The following is a 16,092-nucleotide window of genomic DNA, read 5'->3' as shown; positions in this document are numbered from 1 at the left end:
TACATCTCTACTATAATTTATACTTGTTACTAAATAAGATTTATCCACCTCTTTATTATGCAAACTTGTGTCATTGAGGTTCACCTGTACCTTCATTCACAACTGCATTTTATTTTTGTCAGTTACAGTTGATTGTAAATTGCACACATTATTTAATTCATCCATTTATTACATTTTTTTTGTTCACGTCTCCAGTTGATTGTAAATTGTTGAAATTTTATATGTGGATGATAATAATAATATATGATAAAAGTATTAAACAACATCTTTAGGCTGCCAGGGAGCCAGTGTCAGTTCCCAGGTGAAAACAGCAACAAAAGCAATAAGTTCATTCCAGTCAGGCTCTTTGCCGCCTGTGCACACAGCTGATAATTATTGATGTACATTCATTTGACAATTTATTAGGAACATCTAGCTAAAACTGATAAAGTCTAATACAACAGCCCTGTAATAAATCGTCCTTCATGAAGATTATACTGTTTATACAGAGGTGTTTCTGTTATTTAGCCTATCTTTGTTGATATAAATGGGTTGGACAAAATAATATAAAATAATAGAAACTTTAAAGCCATGGCGAGTGTCTTTATGTAGCAGTAGGTTTGTGTTGGCACCTGAAAAATCTGTTGATCCCTATTGCTGTTAGTCAATTTAGGCTGATTCTGTCCTTGATTAATTCATGTGTTATTCAGTTAATACCAAGCAACACACCATGAATGAATGAATCCAAGTTTATGTTAAGTTTTATGTGCTTCTATACAGTACATAATATATACAGTTTTTAAAAATCCTAATAAGTAACATACTGCTCTGATCATAGGTGCTTAATAAATAAGAACAATAAAGTAATTTGATAAAGATGACCTACTCTGTCTCTTTCCAGTCTGCTGAGATCAACAACTGCCGGGCGAGATGCTGTGATGCATTGTGGGGTTTTTAGTATCAACAACCTCAGGCCTTCCTTCAGCCTTGCAGGTAGCACTCTTCCAAACACACATATTGACACCTGATGTAAACTGATTGATTTCCTCACTGGTGTTAAATATCTCTGGTTTGATCTGAAGTGAATGTGAACGTTGATGTGTGTAGGGTCGATGGCAGAATGAAGTGTTTCTGGTTTAAAAGCACCGTCCTCCAGCATTTAAGAAATGGAAGGTCTTTAGTTTGGAAAGTTTCAGAGAAGAGAGTTATGTGGTCAGATTCATGGCTGGACCACAGCAGCACTGACTGACTGACTGACTGACTGACTGACTGACTGACTGACTGATAGTTGAGTTTTACTGTTTAACCTTTGGTCGGCTGAAGACCATGTGACATGAGTCATGAAGTTACACCATTGGTCTGTTGACTTGTTTTCACTGGTCTAGACTCCAGGTGTTCACAGATCAGCCGTCTCTGTTTTCTCCTGTTCAGCTGAAGGAAGTTTCATGTCGTCTACTGCTTCACTTTTTCCAAGCAGCTGACCAGGGAGTGTATGAGACTATCTTTCACCTGCTGTAAAGCGCAACTCAAGTTCCTTTGCTAGTTTCAGACTGATGCAGTTGTCATTTTTCCATCTAGTACACACATTGTTTAAATAGCCAGATGTTTTAATTGACCAACAAAAACCTGGTCTAAAGTAAATGGCACAATATTTAAAGGGCACATTGTCAGTATCTCCTACATCGTGGCTGCACAGCGAGTCTGTTCAGCACAAGCAGAGTTGTGAAGATGAGCTTCAGGTGTTTGATGTGGTGAAACATTAGAAAGCAGCCACAGAAGGTCAGAGCATTCTTTGTCGGTACAGATCATTTAAATAACATTTGTTTAAGCTTTATTAAAGTAATGGGAAACAAAAAATAATTGAATCATACTTTTTAAGGACTTGACAGTGAATCTTAGTGTCTCCTGTTATTTCTTCCCCCCAGATGCTCCAAGGATCCAGCTGATTACTGGCAGTTTGAAGGTGGATTTTTCTTCATCTGCTCCGTTGCTCCGTCACTTCTGGTAAAGATTCATTGATCTTTGTGGGATGTTATGATTTGACTTATTAATACACTGTATAGTTGGGATTCTGACATAAAAGACAGTATAATGTTTGTCCACATGTGTTGTCAGAACTATATGGAGAATACTGTGGAAAACAAGATCAAACTGAAGCTAAAAAACAACAGACCCCCCCCCTCAGCTCCACAGCCCCCCTCTTTCAGAGGTGACATCATCACCTCCTCATTATAGGAACCTTAACAGGCAGATAGACCAATGGAGAAATGCCAGTTTTAGTTCTTCAGATCATCCCGGGGCTCTGATGAACTATTTGTGAATAATTGGTTGATATTGTAAATTTACATCTGAATATATTAAATAAAAGTGTTATAAAGTCAATAGTGGTGCGTATGTTATTTGTAATAAAGTTTCCAACCCCACTTTAGTTGAAAGACGACATACAGAGACTTAACAGTTTAATTTGCATTTCTTCAGTTTATTATATTTTATGAGAAATGTAAGAAAATTGATCTGAATCATTAAATATTGTATTTAGATTGTGCTTCTACAGGTTTTAACATTACTTTAAAAACTTAAAGATTCAATGTTGACACAAATACTGCAAGTTGAAGTTTGAGATGATTTTAATCTGTTTTTACACAGTATTTTTTACTTTGTCTTCCAAAACAAAAGGTTTACTTTACAATATTAAGCTTGTGTTAATATTTAATTGATTGACACTTAATTTTATTATTAGGAAAAAGTTTCTCTGCAGAAACCTTAACGGCGTCACTTTATTGATGTTGTTTGATCATAATAATTTAGGAAAAAATCTGTAAAATAACAGTTTTCCGCTGCAGAACTACGAGTGGCATCACTGTATTGAACCTGTTTGATCATAATAAATTAGGAGAAATCTGTCAAATTCTCTCCCTGGATCCCCTTGTGTTGCCACTCCCTGTGGGTGTGGTTTCCCCTACCACACCTGCACGCCATTACCTCATCCACCACAGTACAAATACTCCGGCCTGTCCTCCACTCATCACCAGATCGTTCAGCAGCCACAGTGCTAGCGAGCGCGCTGCAACTTGTTGTTTTTGATCATTTTCATGTTTGTGAAACCTTTTTGTTTACACCTATTTTTCCCTCTGCGTCCCAGAACTCCAGAGCCAGATCCAGAGCCAGATCCCCCCCGACCTCATTCACCAACCAGCCTCTGTCTGCATTTGGACTCTGATTCTTCCCATCATCCCTGTTCCCTCTCAAGCCCTGGATCAGGTCCTCCGCACCACAAGACCTCCATCCTCCCTGCTGGAGGTCTCCATGACATGATCCACACAAACTGCCCAAAGCTTATAGCTTCAGTTTGCTGTTAATTATCATCATTTGCCAAAAACGACCAGAGCAGGAATAAATTGAATGACACTGCTGCCTTCATCCAGACTGCAGAGAGTGTGTCTACTGTCCCACATCAGCCAGGACAGACGTCAGACATTCAGTGGATAATGTTCAACCCTCCACTTCAAACACTCACCGCTCACAGCAGCCACATGAACAAAACTTTTTGAAGCAACTTTAACTCTATTTTTGGTCATTTGATGTTCACACAGAACATTTGATTTAAAATTAGACACTTTCAAATTTTCTTTCTCAGTCTGATTTATCTCATTGTCATGTGACATGTACATTTCATGGCACGATTGTATACTGACAGAAATACAAAACATTTACCCCAAAATGTGCATGAGTGGAAAAACAGTTTGGAGAAACTGCACAATGTTCTGTACAAATACTTTATTTGTACATTTAATCACACACTTACAGCCCCGCCCTCTCATCACCACGACCACCGTCAAGCTGACAAGACAATAAACTACTAAGACAAATGCAGAGAAGATTCCCAGTATCGCTGTCATGCTGGTTCCAGCTGAACCTCCTGAACTCATCCCGGCTGCTGGAGCGCAGCTGTTCACCAGCTGTTCACCAGCTGTTCACCAGCTGTTCACCAGCTGCTCACCAGCTGCTGCAGCGCGTCCAGATGCTTCTGCTGCGTTTGCATCCAGATATATGGTCCGTTATTATTATGAGACATTATTCTAATAAATCTGTCATATGAACTTGCAACATGATACAATGCAGAACATTTCATTTTGCAACCATTAACTTCTTTTTATTTTCTTTGTTTTTTTTAAATAAAAAAAAAAAACACTGAATAAACTGGAAATGTGGTGAAGGTGCTTTATATATATATATAATATATAATATAATATAATTGTTGTTACTGGTTCATTACTTATCACTCATGTATTAAACTAATCAAGTTGCCATGACACTCTTTGATCTTATTAACTGTGAAACCCTGGAGGAAACTGTGCGACATCAGATCTGCAGCAGATTCTCTTCCATCAGGTTGTTTTTCAAAAGCCTGTGAACAAAAACAATCTAGATATCTTAGAAATTAATAGTAATTACTGAAAAAATAAAATGAAATAATATAAAACAAAAGTTCCCATATGCAAATGTAATATATGTATATACAGTATATTGAATTTACATAAATGAAATATATGTACATATAAAATGAAAACATGTATGTAGAAACAAAATATAAAAAAAGTCTGAGACAACCCAGAAATGGAAGATAACGTTTAAAATGAAAAATAAAAACATAGAATTTTTATGATAAACATATATATTATAAACATAGCATAAATAAATTAAATATATATTGTTAACATATATAGTCGCAACATGTTATAACATATAAACATTCATAATATTTATATTTTAATATACGTGTATATATATCAATGATGGGGTCAAAGTTCACGCCTCGCCATGACTCACAAAGGTTCAAAATCTCAGCCCAGGTCTGTGTGGAGTTAAAACTGTTTGTACACAGTCGGAACAATTTAGAATCCATCCTGACTGGGATGGATATGTTAATTGCTTGTTAATTACTAGTTGGGGTTCTGAGTGTTCACAATTACCTGCACTTAAAACATCACTGTGTCCATAAATAGTGAACGCTGCTCAGAGCAGAAGAATCTAAATCACATTGGCAACGATAAATAAATAAAGAGCAAATTTTGGAAACAAACATCTTGTGAAATGTGAAACACGGCAAACACACAAGGAAATGAGCGAAATAACACGACAACAACGCTTGAATGGTGTCGAGAAATTTCTGTGAATTCATGTCGCCCTAAAGATGAATTGTAATAATTCATTGTGATAATAACACAGAAGCCCATTTCTGCCACTGGTCACATATCCAAGGAAGTTATGACGCTATATATCAATGGCAGGTTCTATGCACTTCAACATAGACACTCAACCTTTAAAATGTTCAGATCAATTAAGATATTATTGTCTCTCTCTCTCTCTCTCTCTCTCTCACACACTTTTTGGACATTTTCTTGCCATTAAAATGAATTGATGAAAGGTTCAGAAATGCCATTTTCTCCCAACTTGTTCTACTTGTTCAAACTTCCAGGTAAAAACCTCTCGAAACTTTTTACATTTTTATTTTGTTGTATTCCACTTTTAAATCCATATTCATGTTTTTGAAAATATTCAGCTTTGTTTGAACCTTAGTTAAAACAGGAGGAAACTCATTCACTCATTCATACAAGAACATGTGATTCAAAGACCCATCATTAGTTAGGTTATTTTGTTTTGTTATTAACGAACACATTCCTTCTCACTGTACTTTTTCTTTTGTTGTTATAAATTGAAGATTCAGGGTTAGTTGTGTCTGGCTGTGAGACACATGCTCATTATACTGAAAAATTAAAGCTGAAGTGAAATGACGTGGAATTAAAAAGCAACTGTGCAATGCAGCAAAAGTGTTGTTTGCGTGTGTGTGTGTGTGTGTGTGTGTATGTGTGTGTGTGTGTGTGTGGTTGTGAACACAAAAACAATATGTCAGTGGTTCCCGTCAGTTATAAGCATGGAGTTGAAAAGGGCTTGGTAAGCAGTCGGTGCGCTCCAGAAAACTCAGCATTAGTTCGAGGTCAGTAGCCGACGTAAGAAGCGAACTCTGACAGCAGATATTTTTTAATGAATTTCACACAATCCAGTGATGAGGAAACATGAAGGACGATCGCTCAGTGTAGAATTTACATCGGTTAATGTTACATTAGAGGAAAGTCGTGGTGTTCTTGTTGAGATCATCTTTACAGAAGGCCCATTAACATTATATCTCCAACCCACTGCCACTGTGATGTATTTCCCGCTTTTCCCTTCACAATTGATTAGAGATCTCACAGTGCAACCTTCTCTGGACTTGACTGTGCCCGTCAGCAGTCTCTGGAAAACACGACGTCTCAGCTTTTCACTGCATCCTGTCTATTGCCTTTGTCTCTCTCTCCCGCTTTCAACGATACCGTCATTTTTTACAATCAGCAGTAATGTCCAGCTCTTTGACTCCGTCGTGCCAAGACGTTTGTGTTTGTGATCGTGGCGCTGATGATTCTGGCAGGAGGTAAAAAGAATGTGTTTCGTCGCGTGTCCCTAAATGACAAATCACGCCTACACTCCTCACTGAGTCCAGCTGTTGTGCAGCTGTGTACAGTAAAATTTACATGTCTTAACAAATATCCAGCCTTTCATTCACTGGCTTTTCATCAAGGGAACCAGGGTGATGCCAACGCCAATACGTCATCCCTGCAGCACTCTATTGTAATAAAAATACACTAGATAATAAAACTAGACTTGCAAGTAGGGATACCGGGGTCCGAGCAGACAGCACGTCTCTGAACCAGTGCAAGAGGCCGAGACCGTCACTTGAACACGAGGCCGATGGGGAACTGAAGGGAGTTTAGTAAGTGATTCATATGTTTGTTTGAGGCTGTTAGGAACTGTTGTATGGGTGGATATAAAGGTGTAGTTATGTAGGGACTGAATCCTCTCAAGTTGTTGCTCAAGACTCTTTTATTTTTTAGCTGGAGCAGTTTTGGGTGAATTCTACATATTTATCAATAATTATTCATGACAAAACTGACGAGAGATAAGATTTAGAAGTCTGCAGGAAACATCTACAGGTGGGTTTACTAACCAGGTTAAACCTCCTCCCAGAGCCGAGGATGGTGCAGATGTTGACAAGTTAACTGTGAGTTGAGTTTGTATTTTATCAAAGAGGCGAAACTGAACTCTTCTCTTCTTTAGAGACAGACTGGGACACACAGTGGGGAGTTACAGTTTATTGAATATGTGCTGGAGGACAGAAAATGTCTTAGTACAAGAGACACATGCAGAATAATGCAAATATTTATCGCAAAATAAAGTGTAGACTTCAACTGTTTGAGGATGTTTTTAAGAGGCTCCTGCTGAATCTCCTGCAGGTAACACACAGACTGTGGAGGAAGTACCTGACACAACCCAACTATCACTTTTAAGTGTGGTGAGCTGAACTTGAATCATGTGATACCAAGCGACACTCCCAACTACGACCTACTGAACGCCGCCATGGAGCCCGTCAGTTTGCGTCCATGGGTTCAGGTGCACGTAATTGCCTTGACGCCAAATCATGAACGCTGGGTAAAGAGGCTCAGTGAATTCAGTGTAGAAGGTGTGGAGGTGACTCAGTGTGTTGGATGAGACTTTGTAGTAGGACAGAGTCCCACCGGGCCAGTCCAGAAACACTCCAAGCCGGGTGCAGCCGGTGCAGGGAGGAGGGTAAAACTGGCTCTCATGATTGTGCTCTGTGTAGAGTGTAGCTTCTGGGTGGGGCCACCTGTGGCCTAAACACCAGGACATCACGTTCCACCCGATCCTGCTCAATTCATCTTTCCCCTTCCTAAAAATTCCCTTGTAGCTGACGCCCACAGCAACATCCTCACTCTGGCCAGCGCTCCACTCAACCTCCCAGTAACAGCGGCCCGTCAGCCCCTCCCTGCACAGAACCTGATAAAAAACATCGAATCTCTCCGGTCGATCGGGATAGGACTGCCGCGCTCCGTGCGTCGCCTTCATGTTCCCCTCAGAGAGGGCGAGGTTGTTGTTTGCCGTGTCTGGATCCAGGGTGAGAGCACCGGCATCTGACGGGGGAAAACCACAACACCAGCGTCAGCACTCACTCACACAATCACTGTTCACACTGTCTGTCTGTCAGTGTCTGGGGTTACAAATATGAAAACATTTTAAATTAGCAATATATCTTTGTCAGCTTTAGATTACAGCCCCGCACGTTGTCAATGAATATTACAGTGAAGTATGAAGGAAACACACACTGAGACCTACAGTAAACGTAGAAGTGAGTAAGCACAGGTAAACCAGGTAAACCAGGGGGTGACAAATTTGTGTTTGGGAAGGGGAGGACTTAATTACATGGTTTTTAAATAAAGCAGCACATATTGAAGGTAAAGGAAAACACATGACACTTAGTTATCACTGAAAATATATTAAAATGTTCCTTAAACAGAACTTTTCAAAACAAATCCACATCATTTAATATGAATTTGAGTTTTGAAACATCTGGAGTTTGCTGTTTGTTTTGTTTGTAAAAAGTCAGACATTGCTCTCCGACAATAGATGAGGATTAATCACAGACTCTGGTTTTGACTGTGGGGTCATGACGTTGGAGAGATATGAGCGCCTGCATCTTTTACTTCTTCATGATTTGTGGACGTTAGTTCTTTCAGAATTTCATACGACACTTTTACCTGTCTGACCTTTTTCCATTTATGTTCTGTTTGTCTACATCAACACTATCAACAGTAAAACCAGGGGAGAGAAAACTGTCCGGGGTGCGTCTCTTTAAAGAGAAACCAGAGGCGAAGCAAAACGATTTTTATCAGAGCGAAGAAAAGCAAAAGCGGAAAGATTTGAAAACTCTTGTGATAATTTGTCTGTAGATTAAAGCTCAAGGTAAAGAGATCATAAAACCAAGTGGTTGAATTTCCCCATCAGATGGAGAAGATTAAATTTCCCTATATACACTCTCTGATAATGAAATCCAGCCAGGCCTCCTCCACAAACTGGGGTGGACGTGTTTTATTAATGCAACACAGTCACGTGAGATTTTAAAAAACAACCTAGCTCCCTCTTTTCCCTCTTTAACGCCACGTTGTTAACGCCTGCAGTGGCGGTGTGAGCGTTCATCCACATCTGTTCATTTATTTTATGGTGTCTTGTTGCTTTATATCGCGGTGGAGAACGTAATTACACATCCAGGTATCCTTAACCTCCATCTTATTAATTATCTAAATATTATAATCATATTGGGTTTTTTTATTGATACTCTCTATACACTAGATGATTACAAAATAATAATTTGCAGGCTGTAACCTTAACTTCAGATTGGATTGCTGGATTAAAGGGTTGGGGTTAGCATGGCTCGGTTCCTGAAGGAGGGAAAATTGTCATTATTTGACTGGAAGTGGGAAAAATGAAGGAATAAAATGACTCACACCAAATTAAAGCACTTCTGTCTTTGATAGCATCCACCGGAGGAAGGTCGGGCCTTGAGAAGTCATCAGTGATCAGGGCGCCATCTTTGTAATGGTAGATGTTTGCGCCTTTATATTTCTCATTTGCTAAAGTGGCTGTGAGGAACCTGAATCTCCTGCTTCTCTTCAGGGCTTCAGCAAGGTCGCAGAAAGCTTTGGCTTTTCCTCTCATGCCGACCACCACCTCATCTGACAGGTACCAGTGGTCCTGTGCAGCTGGGGCGACGCCCACATTGCCCTTCAACTTAAGCGGATCCACGTAGTCGGCCAACTCCCGCAGGTAAGGTTCGGTGGTCTCCAGTGAGGTGAAAACAAAGCAGAGAGCATGTTCTACACCTGGAGCCAGAGCCTCTCTCTCCAGCTCCGACTGACCCGGGACAGTTTTTATCTCCGTTCCCTCCATCATATCGACGCAGGAGCCGATGACATTGATCTCTCTCTGTTTATCATCCAACCACTTAGTTAATTTGTCTTGACTGAACGGCGACTTGTCTCTGTCTTTTAAGAATTTCTCTAACTCGCTCTCATCTTCTTCTCCTTTCTTGATGAGGGGCAGTTTCTTTGCGACCGTCTGTTGGAGTGTGGTCGTGTAAAAAGTGCAGAGCTTCTGGAAACTGCTCAACTTCTCGTCAATCTTCGGAAAATGTTTCACGACTTTGTGCTCCAGACAGTCGTTGCATCTTTTTCCCAGTTGATCTAAGTCTTCCAGAAAACTCTGAACCTTCCTCACCAGTCCAACACTGACCTCAGTCACCTCCTGAGGAGGTTTGGAGTCCAAATACTTCAACGGCAACAGCCAGACCTTCAGTGGAACAGAGTTTTCTCCATTTTTTCCCAGTAGCTTGGGAAGTTTTATGTAAGTCTTCACTGCCTTTTCAAAAGTTGCAGGGTTGCTTTCGAGAAGGAAGTCCCCTAAGAACTTGCAGGACAATGTGTCTGTCAGGGCTTTTTCTTTGTCAGTAAGCTTGATATCAACTTGCCCCTCAATGTCAAAGTCAGGAATCTTCTTTATCACAGCTTTCATGCCTCCCTGGACGTCCTGAACACTGCTGTCCTCTAACTTCTCGCTGTCAAATACGAAGAAAGCGTTCGCCCCATAAAGGATTCCTGTGACTACGTGTGTCGCCAAGCCCATCTCAATGACCTCTGTTTGTTGTGTATCCATGTTTCCAACATCAGTCAATGACAGCTGTTTGAAAGTAGTGGTAGCTTTGTACTGCAGCGTCACTCTGCTCTGATGGTGGAATTTCTTCTTGTCGTTCAGATACTTCGCCGATCCCTCAACTTCAACCAGCCCACTCAGGAAACTGGCCTTCAGAGACGCATCGACACCCAGCAGAAAGGACTTGTCTTCAATGGAATCTGAGGTGAGGATTTCAAATGCGCTGCTGTGCTGAGGGTTTTCAACTGAGTGCTCTTTGAGAGTTGTTTCATCCCACAATGTGACACCTATGAATAATGGATCATTTTTAAGTAGGAAAATCATTTTGTTAAAATGAGGACACACAAAGAGCTGACAGGTGCCAGTAAAAGCTTCAACAACCCTCAACTCGAGCGTGAGTTATGGGCGCAACTTCCGGTAATTCCTTTCACCGAACCGGCGTCTGACAGCTCGTCACACCTTCAATGGGCTAATGTAAAGAGGGAGGAGACACGTCCGGAAAACAAGCCCACAGGTCGTTTGTGCAGCGGCTTATTGCGACTCACAGTTACGCTTTGTTGCTAGGTGACATCTAGTGCTCATAGTAATGACGACATTAGCATGGGTGACGTAGAATAAAGAGAGACAAAGTCCGTGTCAGGAGGAGGTTGTGGTGGATGGATGGGTCAACAGAACACAGGAATGTGATACATGAGATCGGTGTTCGATTCCCACGTGAATCAAATATTAAATATTGTTTCTATTATCCATGACTGTTCGTTGTTATTATTGTAACCATGACAATGAAGATCATCTGATGTTGAGGAAGTACTTATTCTAACCGAGGCATGACCGTTATTATAGTACGCCGCTCTCAGTATTCTGTTTATTATATCTGTTTATTACGATAACCATGACCAGTACGCATAACACTCGCAAAGCGTAGCTCCTGATGCCTTGCAAAATGTCTAACTTCTCCTTTAAGGTGACAGGTTTTGTTCCCACATCATTTATTCCCCAAAACTCTCTAAGAAAAGGGAAGACGCCTGTTGCAAACAGATAAACCTGTTCAGGGAAAGAAATACCTGGAGGTTGTGCCCATAATTCACACCAAGTGTAATGAGACTAGGGACGAAGGATAAGTCTTGGTATAAACACTGTCTTACAAAGGATGCTGTGACATAAAATACATTTCCATGCATATCTTACTGTATATCATAAATTATTATTTTTATTCTGCGAGTTGATAAAGTATATTGAGTTCTGATGATGAGTTACTTTCATAGACTTCAGATAAAGACTTACCTGGGATCAGTTTATGTTGCAAAGCATCATAAAGCATCCCTAAGGTGAAAGGTCGACCCAGGGCAGACACTTCCGTGATGTCTGAAGACATGTCTCCAACCTGGTAGAGAAACATCGTATGTGAAACCAAAACTCAAACAAATAGAAAATTGTTTGCTAAGCCAACAGTAAGGTTTAAGAACTTTAAGTAGCACGATTACTCCAACAATGCCAGTGTGCTATGATAGCACAGCTGAGCATTACATTACATTACATTTATTCATTTGGCATTGGACACTTTTATCCAAGTGACCTATCGGTTAGAGGCAACACTAGAGCTTCTGTACAGAAAGAGACCTTGAAGTTGAATAGTCAGTACAAAATCTGTTCAATAAGGCAAAGTGCAAGGACATTGTTGGGTACGGTGCTTTTGGTACAGTCATGTGTATATTATGGTAACCATGACAACCGAGGTCCGGTACGCATGCCGCCATAATCAAGGAGTCACTCCGATGGGTTCAAAAAAAACGACCTGTATGTTTGTTCATGTCAGAGGACTCATCGAGAGACGAGTCTTCACAGGAGTTTTGAAGATACTCTGATAACATACGGTAACTCGTTCCATTATCGGGGGAACCACAAATGAGAACCGTCCAGACCGGCGGTCACCAACCTTTTTAAGCCCGAAACCTCAGCGTTGGTGAAAGGCGAGATCATAAGGAAGGAGCAAAAGCCTCGATGGTTGAGTTCAAGTACATTTGTGCCGCTCCAGAAGTCATTAGGTGTTAGTGACATGACCACACATTCTCCACCATGGAGAACAGCAATACAGTAGTCAAGGCGAGAGATGACCATGACCTGCACCAAGAGTTCTGTGGCGTACTGAGTGCTGCGTCGTATGATGCAACATTCATTTATTCATTCATTCGTTTATAGAATGACAACTGGTCATTTTCGTGTTGATACTGTGATGACGAAGAGTTCGGTCTCACAGAGGTTTACTTGAAAGTGACAGTAACAGTTGGGCGTGGTCTGCGTAGCCGTGATTTGAGAAGCCACGTGGGCAGATAATTGGACCCAAGAAGTGGGTGTATATCACAAAAAGACAGTGAGCCACACTGAGCCTTTGGGGAGGGGACGGGGATGAGCAGATGTTAAACTCTTGCCGTCAGTGACCTATAGGCTACTGCTTATCCTTTGAGGGTCGCAGGGGCGGCTGGAGCCAATCCCAGCTGACATCGGGTCGCCAGTCTATCACCGTATATAACGCTTAGAGAAAAACAACCATCACATTCAAACCTAAGGGCAGGTTAGAGTGGAGAAAACTTAACTTGCATGTCTTTGTACTGTGGGAGGAGGACAGAGCACCCAGAGGAAACCCATACAGGCCCTGGGCAAAACAGGAAAACTCCACCCAGAAAGAAAACTGAACCAGGCTTCAAAAACCAGAACCTTCTTGCTGTTGATCTAACCACTTGTGATAGAAACAATAAAAACATCCTACAGATTTAAGTCAATAACTTTATCATATGAAATATCTACTCATTATATTCCCTTTCAGTTACATGCCCTGTATTTTTTCTGCTTTCCAGAATGAAAAACCTTAAAATTTGGGGGAAAATGCTGCGACATCGCCTGTAAATGATGGTGAAAATCCGAAACACCAAAATGGAAATTGTGTCCTTACTTAAAAGATTCTGGCTTTTTGCACATTATCGGCAGCAGAATGTGCAGAACGTCATCATGAATGCAACACAATGAAATTACAGACTATGCAGTGTTACTGAATAACAAACATCAAGATTAATGCTGCGTCAACAAGCTTTGTCCCTTATGTTAGAAATGATGAATGTTACTCTACCTCTGTGTCTCGTGTGCGTGGTGTTGTCTTTGTTCTACAGCCCTCCAGTGAATTGTGTTGAAACTGAAACTGAAACCACCGACAGAGAACTGCTGAATCACTGCTCAATGCCTGTGAGTGTTTTCAAGCTCACACATGATGTAGCCTCATCCGTATGGAAGACCAGAGCGGTCATAATTATATCAATTAAAACAGAAAGGATGAAGTAAATCAATAAGGTTTTAGATAATTACATATCGGATGAAAAATAAAAAATATCGATTAAAATTAAACAAGCAGCTAAATATCCAGATGAATCAGGCCCCACTGAAATAAATAGTGATCTCATTATTTTAACTTACTTTATTATCTTTGTCATGGTCTCAGCCTGGAGGCTCCAGGCTTTTGGTTTTTTGGACTTTCTTGGTTTGGGTTTCTGTTCTGGGTTTTGAGTGTTTCTGGTGTCTAGTTTAGTCTTCCCTGTCTTGTGCTCTGTTTCCCCGTGCACTTCCTGTTTTATTTTGATAGTCATGTCGCCCCAGTGTCTGAGTTCTAGTTTTGCTTCCTTTGGTTAATCATCCCTGATGTGTCCCACCTTTGTCTGCTTCCCCACCTGTTCTCCATCGTTAATCAGTTCCGTTCCTTTAAAAAGCCCTTGCTCTGTCTGGTCTTTGTGGGATCATTGTTGGTTGTCAGGTTTGGCGGCTGGGTTGTCGGCGGCATCTGTATGGACTTTGGTTTCTTGTTTCAAATAAATTCTCTCACACTGGTTCCTCCTCCGCATCTGAGTCTCTCACCCTCACCCCTGCCTCATCGCACCGTGAAAATCTTAACTCTACTCTATATGTTTTAATGAATTTCACTGTGGTGTTTTTTCATCCGCAGAGGCATCTCTTATTTGTTTTATAACACCTGCTTGTCAATCACTATCAGGCCTTAATTAATATACTGAGAAGACTTACTGAAGTTAGAAAACATGTAAAGATATATTTAAAAAAACAAAAAAAAAACAAACACTAATGTAGAGACCTAGCATAGTTCAAGTGTGTGATCTGGCTTCATGTGACTCTGGTGATAAGAGATAATCATACCTCCTCTGATTCGGGTAGAGCGAACGCCACTCAGGGCATCACAGGTCGTAGATTTGTTGCCCTTTCTGCTGACAGTTCTACGACACCAGGTAACAGGTGATCACCCTACCAGCAAGTGTCGGCATTCAATGAGTCACCCAGCTGAGCAAAGTCGTCCCTGTACAACACCCACCCTTAACCCCCGCATGTAATGAAGCATATTGTAGATCATTGTAATATCTCTAAATAATATTAGCTCTATGATGCTCTACTACCTTGGCATACTCCATTGCAGCTGGCAGGATGCCCAGAAACCCTTTAAATTAACGAGATAACTGCACATGTGCTGTGTTCACCTGAAGCTCACGCCGCTCCTGCAGGAGCACCTGGGTTCAAACAGGAATTTACACGTCAGTTTTCAGGCTGAGACCTACATGTCGAACAGGGAGAGATAAATTAGGATAATATGATACTTTCATACTTTTATAGAAAGTCATTTAATAGAAATTGAGGGTAAATTGTCTTTTTTTTTTGGACAATGTTCCTTGCCATGTAATAAACTGGCAATGATATGGGCTGTGTTTAAACAGTTTAAAGCTGCTGTAATCAATAATTTCATATTAACAATGGATCATATGACTATGACTGATGTGAAAGGGTTGCTCATCGTCATACACCCACAGATATTATCACCCAGTGCACTTCCCATCCGTTCTATGGAGGGTTTCGGTGCTTCTTCAGTCTTGTGGGTTTGTCTCTTGCTGCCGTCATTGGCCTTGTTTACAGATGCTGCATGTTACCTATATATATATATATATAATCAAATGTATAAAAAATATATATATATATATATATTTTTTTTTTTTTTCTCATTCTCTTTGCTGCTCCAACGTTTGTTTGTCCAGCATCTGTATATAGAGACGGTTGTAGCCATGGTGACATCACTCACAGGTTTTGGAAGAGAACTCTAAGCCTCAATAAATATAAACAGGTGAGTTATAGAAATACGAAGGTGGAAATTAGCTCTAGAGACCAAACCAGTTTTTGTACCAGGCTGTAAACATGTTTATTTCTGCAGTAAAGTTGGACGTTTTAACATGGGAGTCTATGGGGACTGACTCACTGTTGGAGCCAGACTCTAGTGGTCGTTAGAGGAACTGCAGCTTTTTGTCACTTTGGTGTTGGATTCATTTTTCAGCCCCAGAGTTGCTTACACCTGACTCATCATCACGATACAGACACAGCCATAAAGTAACTCCATTCATTGCTTTGCTTTGCTTTCAACACAAGTGTGTGTGTGTGTGTGTGTGTGTGTGTGTGTGTGTGTGTGTGTGTGTGTGTGTG

The 16,092-nt window shown here is 40.7% G+C and overlaps 1 protein-coding gene across 1 annotated transcript; it reads right to left on the bottom strand.

The window, feature by feature from the left end:
• Window positions 1-7,151: 7,151 nt before the first annotated feature.
• On the bottom strand, window positions 7,152-13,804 carry LOC130171500 (stonustoxin subunit alpha-like). The gene is made up of 4 exons (XM_056379553.1): window positions 13,700-13,804; window positions 11,860-11,959; window positions 9,375-10,862; window positions 7,152-8,003 (listed from the first exon to the last, which is right to left on the bottom strand). The coding sequence occupies exons 2-4, from the start codon at window positions 11,948-11,950 to the stop codon at window positions 7,417-7,419; spliced, it is 2,166 nt and encodes a 721-aa protein (XP_056235528.1). The 5' UTR covers window positions 11,951-11,959; window positions 13,700-13,804; the 3' UTR covers window positions 7,152-7,416.
• Window positions 13,805-16,092: the final 2,288 nt, after the last annotated feature.

Source organism: Seriola aureovittata, chromosome 6 (genome assembly GCF_021018895.1).
Source record: "Seriola aureovittata isolate HTS-2021-v1 ecotype China chromosome 6, ASM2101889v1, whole genome shotgun sequence".
In the NCBI taxonomy this organism is placed as follows: Eukaryota; Metazoa; Chordata; class Actinopteri; order Carangiformes; family Carangidae; genus Seriola; species Seriola aureovittata.
Note: the sequence above shows the minus strand (reverse complement) of the source record. Positions and strands in the feature narration are given on the sequence as shown.

Coding starts and splice junctions, on each gene's coding strand:
- LOC130171500 (XM_056379553.1), bottom strand. CDS start 11,950: ATGTCTTCAGACATCACGGAAGTGTCTGCCCTGGGTCGACCTTTCACC. Junction 10,863..11,859: donor GCAACATAAACTGATCCCAG/GTAAGTCTTTAT, acceptor CATTATTCATAG/GTGTCACATTGTGGGATGAA. Junction 8,004..9,374: donor CAGAAGTGCTTTAATTTGGT/GTGAGTCATTTT, acceptor TTCCCCCGTCAG/ATGCCGGTGCTCTCACCCTG.